This window comes from Bufo gargarizans, chromosome 9, assembly GCF_014858855.1.
Source record: "Bufo gargarizans isolate SCDJY-AF-19 chromosome 9, ASM1485885v1, whole genome shotgun sequence".
NCBI lineage: Eukaryota > Metazoa > Chordata > Amphibia > Anura > Bufonidae > Bufo > Bufo gargarizans.
Window position 1 is genome coordinate 27400791 of NC_058088.1, and position 21237 is coordinate 27422027.

Genomic DNA, 21237 nt, shown 5'->3' on the forward strand with positions numbered 1-21237 from the left:
TCTTTTCTGCTGCTGTTCTCCCTATCATAAGTCAGGGGGTATGTCGTTTCTGCTGTAGCTCAGAGGGTGTGTTTTTTCAGCTGTAGCTCTCTCTCTATCACAGCTCAGTGGGTATGTCCTTTCTGTGTCTCAAAGGGTCTATTTTTTTCTGCTGTAGCCTTCTTCCTTTTACAACTCGGAGGGGGGAGGGGTTCTTTCTGCTGCAGCTCTCTCCCTATCACAGCTCAGGAGTGGTGTTCTTTCTCCTGCATCTCTCTCCTTGTAACTGTCACAGCTTCTAATAGTAGATATGGCTGGTGCCAGTTGAAGGATGGAACTGAGCACGTGCGACCACCTCAGTAGGTGAAGGTGCACATTACCATACAGATTTAACACCAGGGGGCGCCATTATAATGAAGCAAAGAGAATGTATGACAAGTGGAGAATTTTTGTAACAGAAAATATATTACGAAACCAGCTTTTCATACTGAATTATGTTAAAATAGCATTTAATGGTGGCACAACCCCTTTAATAGACTGGGCACCTACATTTTGCAACAAAAGTTCTAAAAACATTTCACAGTTTATTATTTAGCTATTATATGGTAAACCCTAAGGCTGGGGGTCGATAGCCGCATGATTTGGAAGATAATACCACAGCTTTGTGTGTCTATTGATTCATCCTCACGGTGTGTAACCCCAGGGTGATAATAAAAAGTGCTGCCTAGGACACTGATCAACTTAAAGGGGTTTTCCAGCCCCATGATTTTTTTTTTTCCAAGCAGCTTTCGATGCCATAAAATAATGCACGGAGTAATACTCGCCTTACCAATCCCATGACGCTCATGTAATGAAGATCCCCTGATCTTTGGCCGCTCTCCATTTACAGAGCGATGACATGCATGTTGACACATGAACCCTGATTGACTGCAGTGGTCACATGTCATGACAACCCAACATTGCTATAGCTCATTTTATTACCTTATAGCACAGTTTTGGACAGCCCCTTTAAAGGGGTTTTCCAATTTGCATCAGCATCCTTAAAAATAATCATTTATGACTGTTGCTGTAATTTTGTAATGTATTTTTTTTTACCTTTCTTGCTCCTATCTCCTGTTCTGGGCTGTGGTCACATGACCATGTCCATGTCCATGCAGCTCTTACTTATTTCCTGAGATGTTATGTCCATGGGCTGGGCAGTGATGGGGCAGTGTCTATGTAGCTAGCAAGGTGGGAGGAGCTATACACCAGCTGGGTGTTGTTAGGGGCGGGGCTGGACCTGTGGTTGAGGAAGGAGAAGTGCATCATGGGTTTGGTTGGATACAGCAACAGCAAGTGCTACATATAGGATGGAAAGAAACCAAAGTGATTGGTAACATGGTGAAAATGGGCCAGGAGAGTCCAAACTGAAAAAGTAAAAGTGTGAGGAAGATGTACATGAAATAATGAACTACATGAGCATATCTGTTCAAAATTATAGTAGTCCCTTTAAGGCCAGCCCTATATGAGATGTAATGCAGCTTTGCGTATAATACACCCCAAAAGTGACAATTTACATTGTGATCCACTGTACAATACTGCACTGATTGGGGAGGGGGGTAGCCACTGTATAAATATCTTCTGTGGATGAGATGGCTTCGATATTAAATATATCTTTGTGCTTTATTTGCAGGTTCTACACCTGACCATGGAAAGGCTGGCTATTTGTCTGCTCATTATAAGCACATCTGTAAAGGCCATGATGTGCCCCAAGAGATGTTCCTGCCAGAATGTCTCTCCGTCCTTCACCATCCTCTGTACCAAGACAGGCCTTCTATTTGTTCCCCCCACTATTGACAGGAGGACAGCAGAGCTCAGGCTCATGGACAATTTCATAACCACCCTTAGAAGAAAAGACTTTGCTAACATGACAGACCTCATTCACTTAACGCTCTCCCGAAATACCATTAGTCAAGTCATGTCTTACGCATTCTTCGACTTAAAAGGACTCCACGCCTTACATCTGGACAGCAACCGGTTAACTATCATCAACGAAGAACATTTTAAAGGATTAATCAATCTTAGACATTTGATACTGAGCAACAATCAGCTCCACTACATTGCCCAGGGATCATTCGATGACTTTATTGACACGTTGGAAGACTTGGATTTGTCTTACAACAATCTGGTAGACATCCCATGGGAGACCATCGGAAGGCTTACAAGTGTTAATACTGTAGGATTTGATCACAATCTAATCGAATATGTTCCTGAGGGAATCTTCTCCAACCTTCATAAACTGGCCAGGTTAGATATGACCTCCAACAAACTAAAAAAGATCCCACCAGACCCTTTATTTTCTAGGATCCCTGTATATGCCAAATCTAAAGGTTCCCCCTTAAGTTCATTGGTCCTTGGCTTTGGTGGAAATCCCTTACACTGCAACTGTGAATTAATGTGGCTGAGACGGCTAACCAGAGAGGATGATTTGGAAACCTGTGCCTCCCCGGCAGAGCTAATGGGCAAATATTTCTGGTCTATCAAAGAAGAAGAATTTGTTTGTGAACCTCCTATGATAATTCATCGAACTTCCAGGCTAGAGGTGATGGAAGGTAAAAGTGTCTCCTTAAAGTGCAAAGCGGTGGGTGATCCTGATCCATACGTTAGGTGGATATTTCCAGATGGGAAACTGGTATCTAATACAACCAGGACTATGTCGTACGAGAATGGGACTTTGGATATTTTCACCACACGTTATACTGATCGTGGGAGTTTTACTTGCATTGCATCCAATGCTGCGGGAGAAACTACAGCAAACGTGGAACTTGTAGTCAACCAGTTCCCTAATCTTGCTAACAGCACCAGCTATGATAAGGAAACTGAGTCAGGACTTTCTGATATACTGACGCCTGCCAAGTCTAGCATACCTTCCAACGAAACAAAATCTCTGCATGATAGGAAGGTTGTGGTTGCAGAGTTGACCTCATCCTCGGCACTCATCCAATGGCCTCCCCAGAGTCACATCCCAGGAATAAGGATGTTCCAGATTCAGTACAACAGCTCATTAGACGACATCCTCATTTACAGGTAATTCTGTCCAGAAGCTTACACAGGGAGGGGGGATGTTCTGCTGCAGTCCATTCTGCATTACCGGAACATATTTTTAGGATTAAAAAGTTGACCTTTGTACATCACGAGGTTCTCTAATGGGTTATGGTTAAAGGCCTACTCATATATAATGAAAGGTTTGTGTAAGGACATGCAGGGTCATCTAAGGACAGTGATGAGACATGGTACATCTGGTGATGTCTACACTTGGCTAAAATGAAAGATCATAATGACTGCTGCTGAAGACCCCAGAAATAAGGTTTAATTTTGAAGGAGGTGATGATTCATTCGGCTGATGAAGAGGGGAATGCTTGATGTCTTTCCTAATTATTGTGCAGTGTTGCAGGAATATTCAACCAAGGGGAATGCATTAACCTGACCATTTGTGAGCTTCTATGGTGGGGGCATGTTGTAGACTTTCACAAATCCCTCTATGCAACTCAATTTCTTACTGTACATCCACATAAATGGTACATGGTGAGGGAACCAAGAGATTGAAAGCTCATGGTTGGGGTTATTGTATGTTGAACTTGTAGCCATCATGTACTCTTACCCCCAGTATACCCTATGGGGTGAAGGAACAACAAGTGACACCATAAACTTAGGACATGTTTAGAATAAGATGTGGTAAAAGGGTCCCAAGAGAGTGAAGGTGCTCAATGAAGGTTGTTTCAGTGCTGTTACAACTCCTTGCTGGTTGTGGTTGTGGTTTAGGTGGGTAATGGGCAGGTGGTGCAAGGTAGACACCATTTCTCAGAAACGTAACCCACACAGGTATCACACAACTACCGGTAATACTTACTGTAGTTTGCAGGACATCTACATGTCATGCATGAGGACATGATCATGTGGTATGCTCTCTTCCAGAAAAACTCTGATGCCTGGCATTTTGAACTGCATGCCAACTGAGATTTAAAAACATGGCTGCTTTTTTCCACACTTGTTCACTGGTTGGGTATGATACTGAAGCTGAGCTTCATTGAAGTAGGCCGAGCTGCAAAACCACACACAACCTGTGGATAGGTACGATGCTGTTTATTTGGGGGGAAAAGTAGCCATGTTTCTTTAATTCTGGACAACCCTGTTAAAGATTTAGTCTAGATGTATTATATCACTCTTTTAAACCAAACGTTCTACAAAGTTAGTTCTTCCACAAAATGTTCAGCTTCCACTTTATAAGCTAGAACAGAGAGCCGCCATGGTGGGCCCGGCACGTCCTTGCATTACATTGACAGCTGTTTATTTGAATACGTAGCCAGGCGCTGGTCACAGCTGGTCACCGTCACGGAGAAGCTGGACCTCCACATTTAAGCTGAGACAGTACTTTTCACCTAGTTCCTGCCAAGTTAAGGGAGCGTTTTATGTCAAGACTATGTCAATGAGATAAAAATCAAGCAAATTTTCTAAAATTCTAGTAATAATTATGTAAAAATGTACATAGAAACATTAGATATAAGTAACAAATGGGCCTAAACGATGAGAAGAAGAGCCAGGCATGGCTACTAGAGATCTAGGGGCTCCAGATGGATGAAGATCTGTCATTATGGCGTTGTTCCAAACTCCTCGGATATTGTTGGAAGCAGACTTTGTTAATTCCATCTATAACTCGGTGCCAAGGAATGATAGTAGCTTGTCAGCTAGCGGCATTAGCAGCAAACTAGATGCGTGTGGGAAACCACGCTCTGCGGATGCTTAGCGGGAGTAATAAATGTGCTCAGCACCTAGTACTGTGGGGTGGACATCCAAAGGACTTTCTGCAGACTTGGAGCAGGTTTTGAGTGTTGTTTTTATGTATTTGTGGGCAACCCTTCAATTTGCTTAGGCTACAGGCACAAAAAATATCAGTTAAAAACAGAAAAATTTACAATTTTTAATGGACCTTTTTTTCACTGGTGCCTTTCCGAGAAATTGTATGGGGGCAGTTGGTCAGTGAAAAACGGACAAGATAGAACATGTTCTATTTTTTTACGTCCGTTTTTTGACTGACGCTCAAAAAAACTGCCGTGTGAATAACCCCTCAGACTACCATTGGTCTTAAAATGGACGTGTGATGGACGTAAAAAAAACAAACATTCATCACCTGTCCGTTTTTCGTGTGCATGTATTTCATATACACACATTATACAGCAGCCATATAAACCAATGACCATGTCAGCCTCACGGAGAAGATGAGGATATGGTTTATGCGTATTGTAGGAAGGAAGGTATTTCACATGAGATGAAGAAGCCATCCAATTGGAATGACTTTTATTCAGCTTTCAGATGAACAGCGCACTTGGGTATGGTGTTTTAGGGAGGGCTAAAGGGGCAATTGTTCAGGAGTCTCCACCAGCCACCATAAAAAGGCTTTTTCCAGATGTAGACTATTGAGGACCAGATCAGTGGGGGTCTGACTCCTGGCACTTCTACCAATTAGCTTTTGGAAGGGGACACAGCGCTCAGGCCTCCTCGCTGCATATCAAGCACAGCGCCATACATTGTATAGTGGTTGTGCTTGGTATGGCACTGAATTGCACGTAGGCCATGTGACCGATAAACATGACATCACAGGAGGCCTATGTGCTTGTCGGAGCGCCTCTGATCTCTGAGGGTGCTGTGAGTCGGACCCCCTCCAATCACATATTGATGACCTGTCCTGGAGATAGGCCATTAATATTCTACTCTTGGAAATCCCCTTTAAAGATTATGGCAGCAACTGAAAGCTATCACTAAAACAGTTTGTTAACTTACAATTTAGGCCTCGTTCACACCAGCGTTCAGCCTTTCCGTTCTCCTGCTCCGTTATAGGAGCAGGAGAACGGAAAGGACGGATTGGACACATAACTGAGACGAGCGGAGCCTACGGATCCCATAGACTATAATGGGGTCCGTTAGGTTTACGCTCAGAAAATGATTTTGGAGCGGAGACAAAAGTCCTGCATGCAGTACTTTTGTCTCCGCTCCAAAATCATTTTCTGAGCGTAAAACTAACGGACCCCATTATAGTCTATGGGGTCCGTAGGCTCCGCTCGTCTCAGTTATGTGCCCAATCCGTCCTTTCCGTTCTCCTGCTCCTATAACGGAGCAGGAGAACGGAAAGGCTGAACGCTGGTGTGAACGAGGCCTTAAGGTTGAAATATTGTGCATTCATTTTATTGGAATTTACTAGCTGTGCCACAAAGATGCCGCCTCCAGCCATTGTGGGCATCGTCTTTTTCTATGAGGGTCAGGGTGCTACCAAAACCAGCATCACCTTGGTCCACAAGGCTTGTTGAAAAGTCGGACTTTGACTCATAGGGAGTCACTTCCAAAATGTAGTGAGATGGTTCCTCTTCCTCTATTATTTTCTCATGGAGCATTGCTATTAAAGGAGTTATGCAGGAATTTATATTGATGACCTCTCCTCTGGACAGGTCATCAATATTAGATCGGTGGAGGTCTGACACCCGGGACCCCCATCGATCAGCTGTTAGAAGAGGCCAGCTCCCCGTGCGTACTGCAGCCACTTCCTAGGCCATGTGAGGTCACCGTACATCGGTCCCCTGGGCTAGTTGTGGTTGAGCCCCATTCAAGTCAATGGCGTTGAGCTGCAATACCAAGCACTGCCAAGATACAATGTACGGCGCTGTGCTTGGAAAGCTGCCAGGAGCCTGCAGCGCTCACCAAAGCTCCGGTCAGCGCAATGGCTCCCTGAAACAGCGGATTGGCAGGGGTGACCTATCCTGAGAATAGGTCATCATTATCAATTCCTGGATAACCCCTTTAAGTCTCCATAGACATCTGGCTCTCTCCTTTAAAGAGGACCTTTCACCGATTATGACAATGTGAACTAAGAATACAGACATGTAGAGCGGCGCCCGGGGATCTCACTGCACTTACTATTATCCCTGGGCGCCGCTCCGTTCTCCCGCTATGCCCTCCGGTATCTCCAGTCACAAAGTTATAGTAGGCGGAGTCTGCCCTTGTTCTTCTGTAGCGCTGGCCAATCGCATTGCAGAGCTCACAGCCTGGGAGAAAATAACCTCCCAGGCTGAGAGCTCTGCGCTGCGATTGGCCAGCGCTACAGAAGAACAAGGGCAGACTCCGCCTACCATAACTTAGTGACTGAAATCTCCGCCTACCATAACTTAGTGAGCGAAGATACCGGAGGGCATAGCGGGAGAACGGAGCGGCACCCAGGGATAATAGTAAGTGCAGTGAGATCCCCGGGCGCCGCTCTCCATGTCTGTATACTTAGTTCACATTGTCATAATCAGTGAAAGGTCCTCTTTAAGAGGACCTGTCCCCTCTCCTGACATGTCTGCTTTCGCAGCTACTTACATCCCCTATGTAATAACATTTCTGGAGCATCTATTGTTATGGCTCTGTGTTGTGCCATTCCTTTATTATTCCTGTTAGAAGTTATGAATGAATTACTAGCAGCTTGCGGTGAAGGTCCAGCTGGGTGTTACCATTTAGTGGCGTGTCCCTGCACAGTCTGACACTGCAGCACTGATTGCATAGTGTCAGACAGTGCAGGGACACAACCCCAACTGGTTACACTCATCTGAACCTTCATTGTAAACTGCTGGGAATTCATTCATATCTTCTCGCAGGAATAATAAAGGAATTGAAGGAACGGCACGACATAGAGTCATAGGAAAAGATGCCCCAGAATTTTTATCACATGGGGAAGACAAGCAGTAAAATTAAGATTAAGATTAGTGCTGAGCGAATCAAAGTGTTTCCTAAATGGACTTCGATCCGAATTTCAGGGAAAATTAGATTCCTCGTGATTGGTGGTAACGAATCGATTTTTCCTGAAATGGGGTAAAAATTTTTTTTATCATACTTACCTCATCCGTTTGAGCGCGAAGAGCCGGCCGTCATCTTGATTGAAGATCCAGCGTAAAATCTCGTGTGTGGTGATGTATGACGTCACCACGCTGGTAGATGTGATGACTTTGTCACCCGACACGCGAGATTTCGCGCTGGATCTTCAATCAAGATAGCGGCGGGCTCTTCGCGCTCAAATGAAAGAGGTAAGTATGATTTTATATATATTTTTTTTATTATAGACCTTAAAATTAATGTCAGAAGCCACGCCATTTGTGGGGTGTAATGACGGGGATCGGCGCAATCGCCGATCCCTGTCATTGCACCCGCTACTTACAAAGAAATGCTCTTTGTGACAAAGTAATTTCTTACAAAGCGATTTTTTTGCCGAAGCAGCTTAATCGAATTTTCAAGAAGTTTGCTCATCTCTGATTAAGATGTAAGGAGAGGTGACAAGTCGTCTTTAAAGGGGTTATCCCATCATAATGATCACTGTTAAATCTGTTAATGATTTGACAGTGATCATTTTTGTAAATATACTTTATTAACAAATCCCCACCGATTAGGATAAAATTCATACCCACTTCCCTGATTGTTGTGACTCGGTCTCCCCTGGTTACGGCCACTGCTCTTCTCCAAAAGCCGGAAGGTCGCGCTTGCCCAGAAGACGACTGCTTTTCTCCCGGCCAGTCCGCTCGCTGTTCTGAACGCGCACGCTGCCGCGCATGCGCGACAGTGACTTCTTCCCGGCCAGAATAGTACAGAGCTGCGAACGCGCACGCAGGCTCTGTAGGAATAAGTCACCATTGCGCATGCGCGGCGGCGTGCGCATTCAGTCCAGCGCGCGGCACGGCCAGGAGAAGACTTCAATCAAGATGTAGCCCGCCCCCAGCCAGAATCCAGGAAGTGAACGCGCGGTGGCAGCAGGTAAGTATAAAAACGCTAAGTGGGATAACCCCTTTAAGGAGAGCCAGTAACCCTCCCCCCAGGTCATAATTTAATAAAAAGGATATGTAGAGGTCTACATTAAAAAAAATCCTATGTGAATGTGATTGTTACTCTTTTATTCAGATCTCTATGAGACCGTTTTTTTTTTTAAATAAACAAGAGAAAATGGAAAAGAAGAACAGCCGTGTGTGCAGTAAAGTTATTTTCCATCTCACAGCATTCAACTAATTAAGACATTCAAGTTCCACAAATGCCGGGGCTGAATTATCCTTCAAATACACTATACTCGACTCTTAATTCCAGGCAATATAATAGTCCTTTCAAACTCCAAATTCATAAATCCTCTCTTTATTCCTACAATGAATTCACCGCAGATATGGATTTTTTTGCACTTATTGAATAGAGCGAAAACACTCCCGCGATAGCTCCATATTTCTGCCGTTGTGCGGAGCTTTAATGAGTTTTATCCTGAATACCGGGCGTTATTTCAACAAATTAACCTCAGTTGGAAGAAAAGGGCTGATAGCTCGCTAGGTAATCTGTAAATATGTGTCATGGATGCATTTAATGTAAGCGTGATGTATTCATGGCGTAAATGCAGAGTGTTTTACTTAGGATTTGTAAAAGAGACGTGGATGTAAAAATGATTTCACAATGGGGGAGCTATAGAGTATTCTACCAGTGATAGAAAGAGGTTGTCCCATTTTGGGATATGCCCCCAATGTCTATGGTGCTTACCTAAATAGCGAAACCAGTGCTCTGCTATTTTTGGCAGTCCCATAGAAATGAACGGAGGGCGACCGTGCCTCTGTCACTTTGTGGGCTCCGTTCTAAGGATAGATGCGGGTCCCAGAGGTGGGCCACACCCACACCTAAATTTGGTCACAATGGCATTTAACCTCTTCAGGACACATGACGTACCGGTACGGCATGTTGTCCTGGTACTTAAGGGGCGGCGGTGATTGGAACAAGGTACCTGCTGAAATAATTGAGCAGGCACCTTGGCTAAATGCGCGGGGGGGTCCCGTGACCCCCACGTGTCGGCGACCGCCGCAAACCGCAGGTCAATTCAGACCTGCGGTTTGAGGCTTTTACTTGCGGTTGTGGCGGCGGCGGCCGGCGGTGCCATCGGGTCCCCATGCGGCTGTAGGGGGGACCCGATGGCATGGAAGGCAGCGCGATGCCTAAGGAAGTAATCGTGCTGCCTTCCTGTGATGAGCCTGTGAGATCAGCCCCCTGGATCTCACAGGCAGGAAGCTGTATGAGTAATACACACAGTATTACTCATACAGCCAATGCATTCCAATACAGAAGTATTGGAATGCATTGTAAAGGGATTAGACCCACAAAAGTGCCAAAGTGGGACAAAAAATAAAGTGAAAAAAAAAGTTTTCCCCCCCAAAAATGTAAAGTTTCAAGTAAAAATAAACCAAAATGTCATTTTCCCCAAATAAAGTAAAAAAAAATTGGTAAAAAATTGGTCAAAAATAGGGGGGGGGAGTATACATATTGAGTATCACCGCGTCCGTATCGACCGGCTCTATAAACATATCACATGATCTAATCCCTCAGATGAACACCATAAAAAATAAAAACTGTGCTAAATAAACCATTTTTTTGTCACCTTACATCACAAAAAGTACAACAGCAAGCGATCAAAAAGGAATTTGCCCACCAAAATAGTACCAATCTAACCGTCACCTCATCCCGCAAAAAATGAGCCCCTACCTGAGACAATCGCCTAAAAAATAAAACAAATATGGCTCAGAATATGGAGACACTAAAACATCATTTTTTTTGTTTTAAAAAAAGTGTTATTGTGTAAAACTTACATAAATAAAAAAAGTATACATATTGGGTATCACCGCGTCCGTATCGACCGGCTCTATAAAAATATCACATGACCTAACCCCTCAGATGAACACCGTAAAAAATAAAAACTGTGCTAAATAAAGACATTTTTGTCATCTTACATCACACAAAGTGTAATAGCAAGCAATCAAAAAGTCATATGCACTCCAACATAGTGCCAATCAAACCGTCATCTCATCCCGCAAAAAATGAGACCCTACCTAAGATAATCGCCCAAAAACTGAAAAAACTATGGCTCTCAGAATATGGAGACACTAAAACATGATTATTTTTTTGTTTCAAAAATGATATTATTGTGTAAAACTTACATGAATAAAAAAAAAGTATACATATTAGGTATCACCACGTCCGTATCGACCGGTTCTAAAAAATTTCACATGACCTAACCCCTCAGATGAACACCGTAAAAAATGTAAAATAAAAACCCTGCTAAAAAAAATTTTTGGTAACCTTACATCACAAAAAGTGTAATAGCAAGCGATTAAAAAGGCACACACCCCCCCAAAATAGTGCCAATAAAACCGTCATCTCATCCCGCAAAAAACATACCCTACCTAAGGTAATCGCCCAAAAACTGAAAAAATTATGGCTCTCAGACTATGAAAACACTAAAACATGATATTTTTGGCTTCAAAAATGAAATCATTGTGTAAAACGTACATAAATAAAAAAAAGTATACATATTAGGTATCGCAGCATCCGTAATAACTTGCTCTATAAAAATTTTACATGACCGAAACCCTCAGGGGAATACCGTAAAAAACTAAAACTAAAAATGGTGTAAAAAAAGCCATTTTCTGTCACCTTACATCACAAAAAGTGTAATAGCAAGCGATCAAAAAGTCACACACACACCAAAATAGTGCCAATAAAACCGTCATCTTATCCCGCAAAAATCATACCCTACCCAAGGTAATCAAGCAAAAACTGAATAAATTATGGCTCTCAGACTATGGAAACACTAAAACATGATTTTTTTTGTTTAAAAAAAGAAATCATTGTGTAAAACTTACATAAATGAAAAAAAGTATACATATAAGGTATCGCCGCGTCCGTGACAACCTGGTCTATAAAAATACCACATGATCTAACCTGTCAGATGAATGTTGTAAATAACAAAAAAATAAAAACAGTGCCAAAACATTTATTTCTTGTTACCTTGCCTCACAAAAAGTGTAATATAGAGCAACCAAAAATCATATGTACCCTAAACTAGTACCAACAAAACTTCCAACCTATCCCGTAGTTTATAAAATGGGGTCACTTTTTTGGAGTTTCTACTCTAGGGGTGCATCAGGGGGGCTTCAAATGGGACATGGTGTCAAAAAAAAACAGTCCAGCAAAATCTGCCTTCCAAAAACCGTATGGCATTCCTTTCCTTCTGCGCCCTGCCGTGTGCCCATACAGCAGTTTACAACCTCATATGGGGTGTTTCTGTAAACTACAGAATCAGGACCATAAATATTGAGTTTGGTTTGGCTGTTAACCCTTGCTTTGCAACTGGAAAAAAAATATTAAAATGGAAAATCTGCCAAAAAAGTGAAATTTTGAAATTGTATCTCTATTTTCCATTAATTCTTGTGGAACACCTAAAGGGTTAACAAAGTTTGTAAAATCAGTTTTGAATACCTTGAGGGGTGTAGTTTCTAGAATGGGGTCATTTTTGGGTGGTTTCTATTATGTAAGCCTCGCAAAGTGACTTCAGACCTGAACTGGTCCCTAAAAATTGGGTTTTTGAAAATTTCTGAAAAATTTCAAGATTTGCTTCTAAATTTCTAAGCCTTGTAACATCCCCAAAAAATAAAATATCATTTCCAAAATGATCCAAACATGAAGTAGACATATGGGGAATGTAAAGTAATAACTATTTTTGGAGGTATTACTATGTATTATAGAAGTAGAGAAATTGAAACTTGGAAATTTGCAATATTTAAAAAAAAAATGGTAAATTTGGTATTTTTTTATAAATAAAAATTATTATTTTTGACTTCATTTTACCAGTGTCATGAAGTACAATATGTGACGAAAAAACGATCTCAGAATGGCATGGATAAGTCATAGCGTTTTAAAGTGACACTGGTCAGATTTGCAAAAAATGGCCTGGTCCTTAAGGTGAAATAAGGCTGTGTCCCAAAGGGGTTAAAGGGTCCAAAAAACTGATTTTGTGACATTTCTTATTCCAAAAGCAAGGTGTAGGGGGATGACAAGGGGGATTTAAGTTTTAGCACAGGACTAAAATGAGTTCCACTTGCTAAGCTGTTGTCGTTCCCCTACTGTTGTGAAGAACTTGCCACCGTGAGGACCTGTGTCACCTGCTCACCTTGGGGCAAATTTTAAGTACATTATTTTTTTTTTTTTTATTAACTTTCTTTATTAAAGATCCAACATTTACAATCAGTATTATAAAAAACATATAAATCTTAACATTTTTTCAAACAAAATACCCTCCCAATCCCGCCCACTCCCCACCCATGATGCGTCCTCCCTTCACCACCTCCCCCGTAACAGACAGGGGACAGATAGAGAGGGCTGGAGAAAACGGAGGAAGCTCTAGGGACTCCAGTCTCCCCAGATTCTAAGCCATTTTTTCTCGATATTTCTTTGCTTATACAGAATATGTTCATATCTCTTGTTGGTATTTATCTTAACCATGTATTCATACTGGGGGGATCTTGCGCAAACCAAGAACGAGCTATTAATATTCTGGCAAGAAACATTATCTTGTAGAGAAGATTTTTTTTATATTGCTGACACCCCACCTTAGCAAGATCACCCAACATTCAGCAGTAAAAGGAATCCGTACATTCAGTTTTCCCTCTATGTAATCATGAATAGTTTCCCAATATTGTTTCAGCTCTGCACAAATTTTAAGTACATAGTGCAACGGTATAGAGTGAAAGTAGAAAAGCAAAAACAAACACAATGCAACAGCGTTCTGCAAACACAAATAATATAGTAAATACAATAGTGCCATACTCACTACAGAAAATGCACTAATGCTACATTATAAATGTGAGATTCTTGGCAAATACATTTTGTACAAAATAGGGCTGCAACGATTAATCGATGTAATCGATAATAATCGATAACTGGATTTGTTGCCGACGAATCCAGTTATCGAATAATCGCCGATTCGTTGCTATGCGGGCGGGCGCCGGGCGGGCGGTTTACTTTAAGTCACTGCATCTTTATTTTACCTTACAATGACGCTCCAGTAACAGGCAGAGCGGACGGGGGCGTAACGTCACTTACTCATGTGAGGCGCCTGCTCCGCCTCCTTCATTCATAAAGTGGGCGGAGCAGGTGCGTCAAGTGAGTAAGTGACGTTACGCCGCCGTCCGCTCTGCCTGTTACTGGAGCGTCATTGTAAGGTAAAATAAAGATGCAGTGATTAGTCTGCTGTGAGCAGCGGGGTCGGGGCTGTTATGGGGAGGGCGATCTGTCTATGGCACTGCTATGGGGAGGGGGAAATCTGTCTATGGCACTGCTATGGGGAGGGGGGATCTTTGCACTGTTATGGGGAAAGGGATCTGTGCACTGTTATGGGGAAAGGGATCTGTGCACTGTTATGGGGAAAGGGATCTGTGCACTGTTATGCCCATAACAGTGCACAGATCCCCTTCCCCATAACAGTGCACAGATCCCCTTCCCCATAACAGTGCACAGATCCCCTTCCCCATAACAGTGCACAGATCCCCCTCCCCATAACAGTGCACAGATCCCCCTCCCCATAACAGTACACAGATCCCCCTCCTCATAACAGCGCACAGATCCCCCTCTCCATAACAGTGCACAGATCCCCCTCTCCATAACAGCGCCATCCACAGATCCCCCTCTCCATAACAGCGCCACCCACAGATCCCCCTCTCCATAACAGCGCCACCCACAGATCTCCCTCTCCATAACAGCTCCACACACAGATCCCCCTCATAACAGCGCCACCCTCAGATCCCCCTCATAACAGCGCCATCCACAGATCCTCCCCATAACAGCGCCGTCCACAGATCTCCCAATAATAGTGTCGTCCACAGATCCCCCCCATAATAGTGCCATCCACAATTTGTTTTAATATGGCCTTTAAACATAATTTTTCAAGTAAAATCATATAAACCGCTTTGATTTGTAATTTTGTCGTTTTTCCCGATTAATTGATTAATCGTAGAAATTAATCGGCAACTAATCGATTATTCAAATAATCGTTAGCTGCAGCCCTAGTACAAAATAATTTGTGCCTGTCCGCCAACGACAAGGAGATCTCTTTAGGACAGGAACCTACACTAAATGCTACCTCCTCTGGTGCCAGACCGGCATCCATTAAATTTAGGGAATGCAGGTTCCACATGCATGCTGACAGGGGAGGGCTGGCAGCCTTAGTCCTGGGGGGCAAATCCAGTCAAGTGGCCCATTTTAGCCCCGCCTATTATTAAAAGCCCCTCCTACATATAATAGGCCACTCCCAACAAACACTGTACAGCTGAAATTCTATAGTTGAGGCCTGTCTCTACACATCATACGGAGAGGGGAGGCCTGTCCTGGCTGCACTGCCTGCTTCACATTATACAATAAACAGCAGGCTACAGCCAGGAAGCTCCTCCGCTCTCCTCCCTCCCCCGATCCTGCTCAAGGCCTTTGGTTCCCCCCACCATCTGCCACCCGCCTGTGGCCTGCTGCCCCCTTTCGCCGTCCTCACCCATCTCTGAATCCTCCTTCTGCAAATGGCAGCGAAAGGAGCCGGAGCCTCTCCTCTCCTACATACCGCCAGATACCTCTTACATCCAGTGATGTCACCTTTGTTGTAGACGTTCTCTTTCTTTATCTTCTCCATTCAGACCAGACCGCCATGATGATTTTTCTGCCATCTCCCGTCTCTGCAGAGATTGTGAAACAGACATTAGTTTCCGACATTTCCATCATCTTCACATCTTCTGAACACCCTTTCCTGCCACCCCCAATACTATACTGCAGAAACAGTCCCCCTGGAAATACTGCTACCACACAGATAGTGCCCCCAATACTGTGCCCGCTGTGCCCCCAATACTATACTGCAGAAACAGTCCCCCTGGAAATACTACTACCACACATATAGTGCCCCCTTAAACAATTTTTGGCACACAGTGCTCTAAAAAATAACTGCGCCCAGACACTAATAGTATAAAGATAATGTCCCCCAAAAATAATTGTGCTAAGCTGATACTATGCCAGGGTGCCCCCAAAGTAACAGTGCTCCCCAAAATCCCACCAATAGAAATAATTCTCTGCCAGAGCACACGTAGTAGTAATAATGCCCCTATAGTGCCCTAGTAATCATGTTCCTCGTAGCCCCCCAGTAGTAGTAAAGCTCCCCATAATACCCCCTAGTAGTACTAATTCTCCCTATAATATGACAGTACATGAAATACCCCCGCAGTTGAGCTAATGTCCCCATAATGTATGCCAGTATGAAATACCCCTATATAGTGCCCCAGTAAATGCCCTCATAGTGCTCCTCTCCCCCTTCCCCATAGTGTCCCCCATAATATGCCAGTAAAAGAATTACCCTTCTTAGTGCCCCCAGTAAATGCCTTCATAGTGCTCCTCTCCCCCACAATGTGCCAGTAAAAAATGCCCCTTCTTAGTGCCACCATATGCCCCAATAGTGCTCCACTCCCCCATAGTGCCCCCAAATAATGCCCCATAGTGCCGCTGTCCCCTATAGTGACTCCCATAATGTGCCAGTAAAAAATGCCCCCTTAGTGCCACCAAATGCCATAGTGCCCCCCATAATGTGCCAATACAAAAGGCCCCTTTAGAGCCGCCACTTCCCCATAGTGCCCCCAAATAATGCCCCTATAGTAACACCAGATGCCCCATAGTGCCACTCTCCCCTATAGTGCCCTCAATAATGTGCCAATAATTTAAAAAAAAAGCCCCTTTAGAGCCCCCAGATACCCCCATAGTGCTCCTCTCCTCCATGGTGCCCCCCATAATGTGCCAGTAAGAAATGCCCCCATAGTGCCAGCTCCTCCCATAGTGCCAGCTCCCCTCATAGTAAAAGCTCCCCCCCATAGTGCCAGCTCCCCCCATAGTGCCAGGCCCCTATAGTGCCAGCTCCCCCATAGTGCCAGCCTCCCCATAGTGCCAGCTCCCCCATAGTGCCAGCTCCCCCACCCATAGTGCCAGCCCCCCCATAGTGCCAGCTCCCCCATAGTGCCAGCTCCCCCATAGTACCAGCCCCCCCCATAGTACCAGCCCCTCATAGTGCCAGCCCCCCCATAGTGCCAGCTCCCCCCATAGTGCCAGCTCCCCCTATAGTGCAAGCCCCCCCATAGTGCCAGCTCCCTCCCATAGTGCCAGCTCCCTCATAGCCATAGTGCCAGCTCCCTCCATAGTGCCATCTCCCCTCATAGTGCCATCTCCCCCCCATAGTGCCAGCTCCCCCCCCCCCCATAGTGCCAGCTCCCCTATAGCCATAGTGACAGCTCCCCCCGCAAAGAAAAACAAAACAAAACACTAATACTTACCGCCATCAGCAGCGATGCAGGCCTCTTCCGGCCTGTGTCCCTGCTGTGTGCTGCCCGGTTCAGGCGGCGCAATGATAATGACGTCATCGCGCTGCCTGAGCCGGCCTCTGATAGGCTGCAGGCATTGGTGCCTGCGGCCTATCAGAAGAACAGGGGAGGGACACGCCTCTCCCTCCCCTGCCTCAGCACAGCCATCTATATTGCTGTCCTGAGGACGGCGATACAGATGAATATGGAGATGAGCGCTTCCACAATGGAAGCGCTCATCTCCTACTGCCCGCCGCCACTGCTGACCGCCGCAATTACATCCAGGGCCGCGCCGCCTGTGGTGATCGACGGTGCGGCCCTGAGGAATAAAAAAAATTATATTAATTTTTGTTAAAGACGGGCGGCCCAGCGGCCGTTTTTATAGGGCGGCCTGGGGGGCAATTGCCTCCCTGCCCCCCGGCCCAGCCCGCCCCTGCATGCTGAGCCCACTCTATATTTTACCTCTTTTGGTGCCACAATGGCCTCCAATAAATGCAGGGAGAGCAGGCTACAGCTTTATACTTGCACCAATTAAAAGCAGCCTATGGGACAGACAGGTTAGTTAGGAGTGCACGACCAGTGTAGTCAGCCACACCTCCAGTGCAGACTACAAACCAAAAAATGGGGGTTAGTCGGCACATCCCAATGCACAGGGTTGCCCCTGCATGACCTGCAGAGGTACTTAGGTGATGATAGATGTGTTCCTAACCATGGGCAGACTTAGGTAGGACATCCTGCTGGAGTCCAGCCTCGGTGAAGCTCCATTGCATTGCAGAGACAGATGTGTAGCCAGTGTCGCTGTTAAGGTCCACCACACATTACATGTATTTGGTTATTTGAATCCACACAACACTGCCTCTGAGAGTAATTAAAATGGAAAATGGCATTGCAGTAAGCCCTTGAGAAGACAGAGTGAAGGATGGGAGGTATGTGGATCTGACTATTGGATGTGTCACATTGGTTTCCCTCAGGATGTTGCTCTCTACGGCCGGTGTAGTGTCAGGAACGTGAGCCCTATCTTGCCTCAGGGCACTCCCTGTAGTAGGGGCTCCTACCTAATGGTAGTTTTGTGTGCCCTTGACGTTAAGTATTTGCATGGGAGGAAGGCCGGGGCATGTAGAGCAAGCAATGGCCAGCATATGGTGATGTAGGAGTCAGACCAGCTTTAAACAGAATTAATGTCTCTCTTTACTGTAGTGCAAAATGCAGGTTGTAGTACATCCAAAAACAAGGAAACACAGTCTCATCTGTACATAGTGCAACTCCTTTCCCAAATAGCAGTGTATGGCTTTTGGCAAGGATGGGATTATGGTCCTTTTTATACACTATCTTGCTAAAGTCTCTCTCAGTAGAATCTCTGGCTTGCAACTGTAATGTAGCAATAATGTGTAAAGTAAAAATAGATACCATTTGAGTGTGCCCCCTCACATATACATATAATGTAGCAATAATGCCTGCAATTCGCACTGCGGCATACAGATCCAACTGACTATGATTGGACAAATCATGTCCAAGTGTGTTGGGTGTCTTAACTCATTATCCCTCCATGGCAGCAAAGTCTGGAATAGCTGTGTATGCAGGTTACCGTGCTGACTGACTCCTCGCTTGGCCATGCAGATTCTCTATCTTCTTGATCTTTCTCCAAGAACATGCAGAGAATTGTGAGGTCTCTGAAAGTTGAGGTTTTTGACCTCAGGAGAAGAAAACATGGTGTCTGCTTCCTCCCTCTTCAAGCTCTCCCTCAGACTTACTAGAACACTGTAGAGTTAGTGGTGAAACCAGCCCACACCCTAAGCTCCGAAGTGGGCTGGGCAAGGATTAGTTAAGTGCCTACACCATGCAGAGCTAGGCTAGATACAACACATAGCACAAAATAACATTACACTGTGTAACATTGCATAAAGGGCAAACCATTTGCAAATACCCCCCTGTACTGGGGTACTGCGTCATCTGAATTCTTCAATAATGCAGCCTTAGGCTTTGGGCCTGAATCGCCATATCTCAGCATAGAAAAAAGATAACGAAAAACATTCTGACAGTTGTCTTCTGCAATGAGACCTTGTCAATTAGTCATCTCTATGTAGGTCAGCATTTGGAAGAATATGACCAAAAGACTCGCAAAGAGACTGGTTTTAACAACAGTTTGGTTTGTACAAACTAAGGGTCCATTCACATGTCCGTGGAATGGGTCCGCATCCGTTCCGCAATATCCGGAACGGGTGCGGACCCATTCATTCTCAATGTGGCAGGAATGGATGCGGAGAGCACATTATGTGCTCTCCGCATCCGCATTTCCGGAGCGCGGCCCCCGATCTTCCATTTCGCAGCTCCGGAAAAAAATAGAACATGTCCTATTCTTTAATAGGCATTTTTATGGGGGTGCCGGCCGTGTGTATTGCGGATCCGCAATACACTACGGACGTGTGAATGGACCCTAAAAGGGATTTGCAAGGATGTACTCGCCCATGGGTGATTAAGCAAGTAATGATACCACTTGCACCCCCAGCTGTAGTTCGGGAGCTAAACGCCTCAGGCTTGTGTGTGGTGCGCCTTTCCCCATGAGCCGTGAAGACTCCTATTTGTCTGTGAAGAAACAGAGCTTACATAAATATAAACTTCTGCAGTATTCTTACTTCAGCCGCAACCCTCTGCTTCTCCTACACAGAGAGCTGAAGCTGTAGTCCCAGCTGTGGGCTGGTTTCCAATGTCCCACAGAGCGTCCTCCTTCACAGCCCTGCTGTCCTTATGAGCTGGAACGTACCTTGTGACTATTCTGGTCAGTCTGTAGCATAAAGCAATATGTGTTAATTACGTATAGAAGAATGGAGGAAATTGACCTACAGCTGGAGCCAGAACATTCAGGCTTTTTATAGAAAAAACATGAGATAATAAATATATTGCAGATTTCCATGTTTATCTGAGCTCTGCTAGATTTCAATTTTGAAGGAGATTCAGAGGTATCCGAAGCTAAAATAATAATCCAGCATTCGATAAACGATTTTCCTCCTTTTATTTAATCTTACTTTAAAATTGCCATTTCAAAACTATCCAATTTTTTTTCCATCCTTTCGCTTTTAAAGGGGTTTTCCTTCTTCACGGGTCTTTTAGCCTGACTCCCCCCTTCCCTCCCAGTCACCAGATTTGTGGAGCGAAGCATACTTAGCTGCCCCCCCTGCTAGATTCTGGCTCCTTCACTCCTCCACTGCTGCCATGCTCTGGTCCCGCTCATCAGCATCCAGTTTGATAGGGGTCGCGTGTGCCGCTGGGCCAATGACTGGCTGCAGCAGTGACATGTCCACCATTCCTCACGTGACCAAATGATGTGACACGTGGGGGACACAACATCGCTGCAGCAACGCACATGACCCCTGTCAAACTGGATGTTGACCAGCAGGACCAGAGAGCAGCAGCAACCGGGGAACCAAAGGAGCCAGAACACTGTGGTGGGGAACTGTTTTTAAGGAGACCAGCTGTGTATGGAGACTTGGTGGCAAAGCTCCATGGGAAAATAATAGGCAAAGAGGTGTCTCCAAGGCAAAGAAAGCCATCTTGCTAGCTCCGCCATTTGGAAGTGGCTACCTATAAATGGCTACCTATGAGTTAAAGTCCTACTTTTTAACAAGAACTGAGAATTGAAAAAAGACCATAAGGATACAAGATGTGTATGGAGACTAAGTGGCAATGCTTCATGGGAAAATAATATGCTAAGAGGTGTCTCCAAGGCAAAGAGAACCATCTCACTAGTGCCACCTTCTAGAATTGGCTCCCTATGAGTCAAAGTCTGACTTCTTAACAAGTCTTGGGACACGACATAGCCAAGCCAATTATCCATCTGCAGACAGCTGTTTTGGGGTCTCATCAGTATGGAGTAGGAGTAAGTGAGATAGCTTGGATGCAGCTTAGAGGGGGTCGGGTACCGTCTCTCTTTACGGAGACCAGCTGTGTATATGAAGAATGGGTGGCAATGCTTCATGGGAAAATAATATACAAATATGCGTCTTCTAGTCTTCTAGGCAAAGAGAACTGTCTT

The 21237-nt window shown here is 44.7% G+C and overlaps 1 protein-coding gene across 1 annotated transcript in view; it reads left to right on the forward strand.

Annotated features, from left to right (window-relative positions):
* The window catches only part of LOC122919515 (leucine-rich repeat and fibronectin type III domain-containing protein 1-like protein), a 309862-nt gene that overhangs the window by 212690 nt on the left and 75935 nt on the right, over positions 1–21237 (forward strand). Inside the window, exon 3 of the mRNA XM_044268587.1 lies at positions 1652–3045. Coding sequence (XP_044124522.1) covers positions 1667–3045 — 1379 coding nt within the window. The 5' untranslated portion in view covers positions 1652–1666. The remainder of the gene's footprint in view (positions 1–1651; positions 3046–21237) is intronic.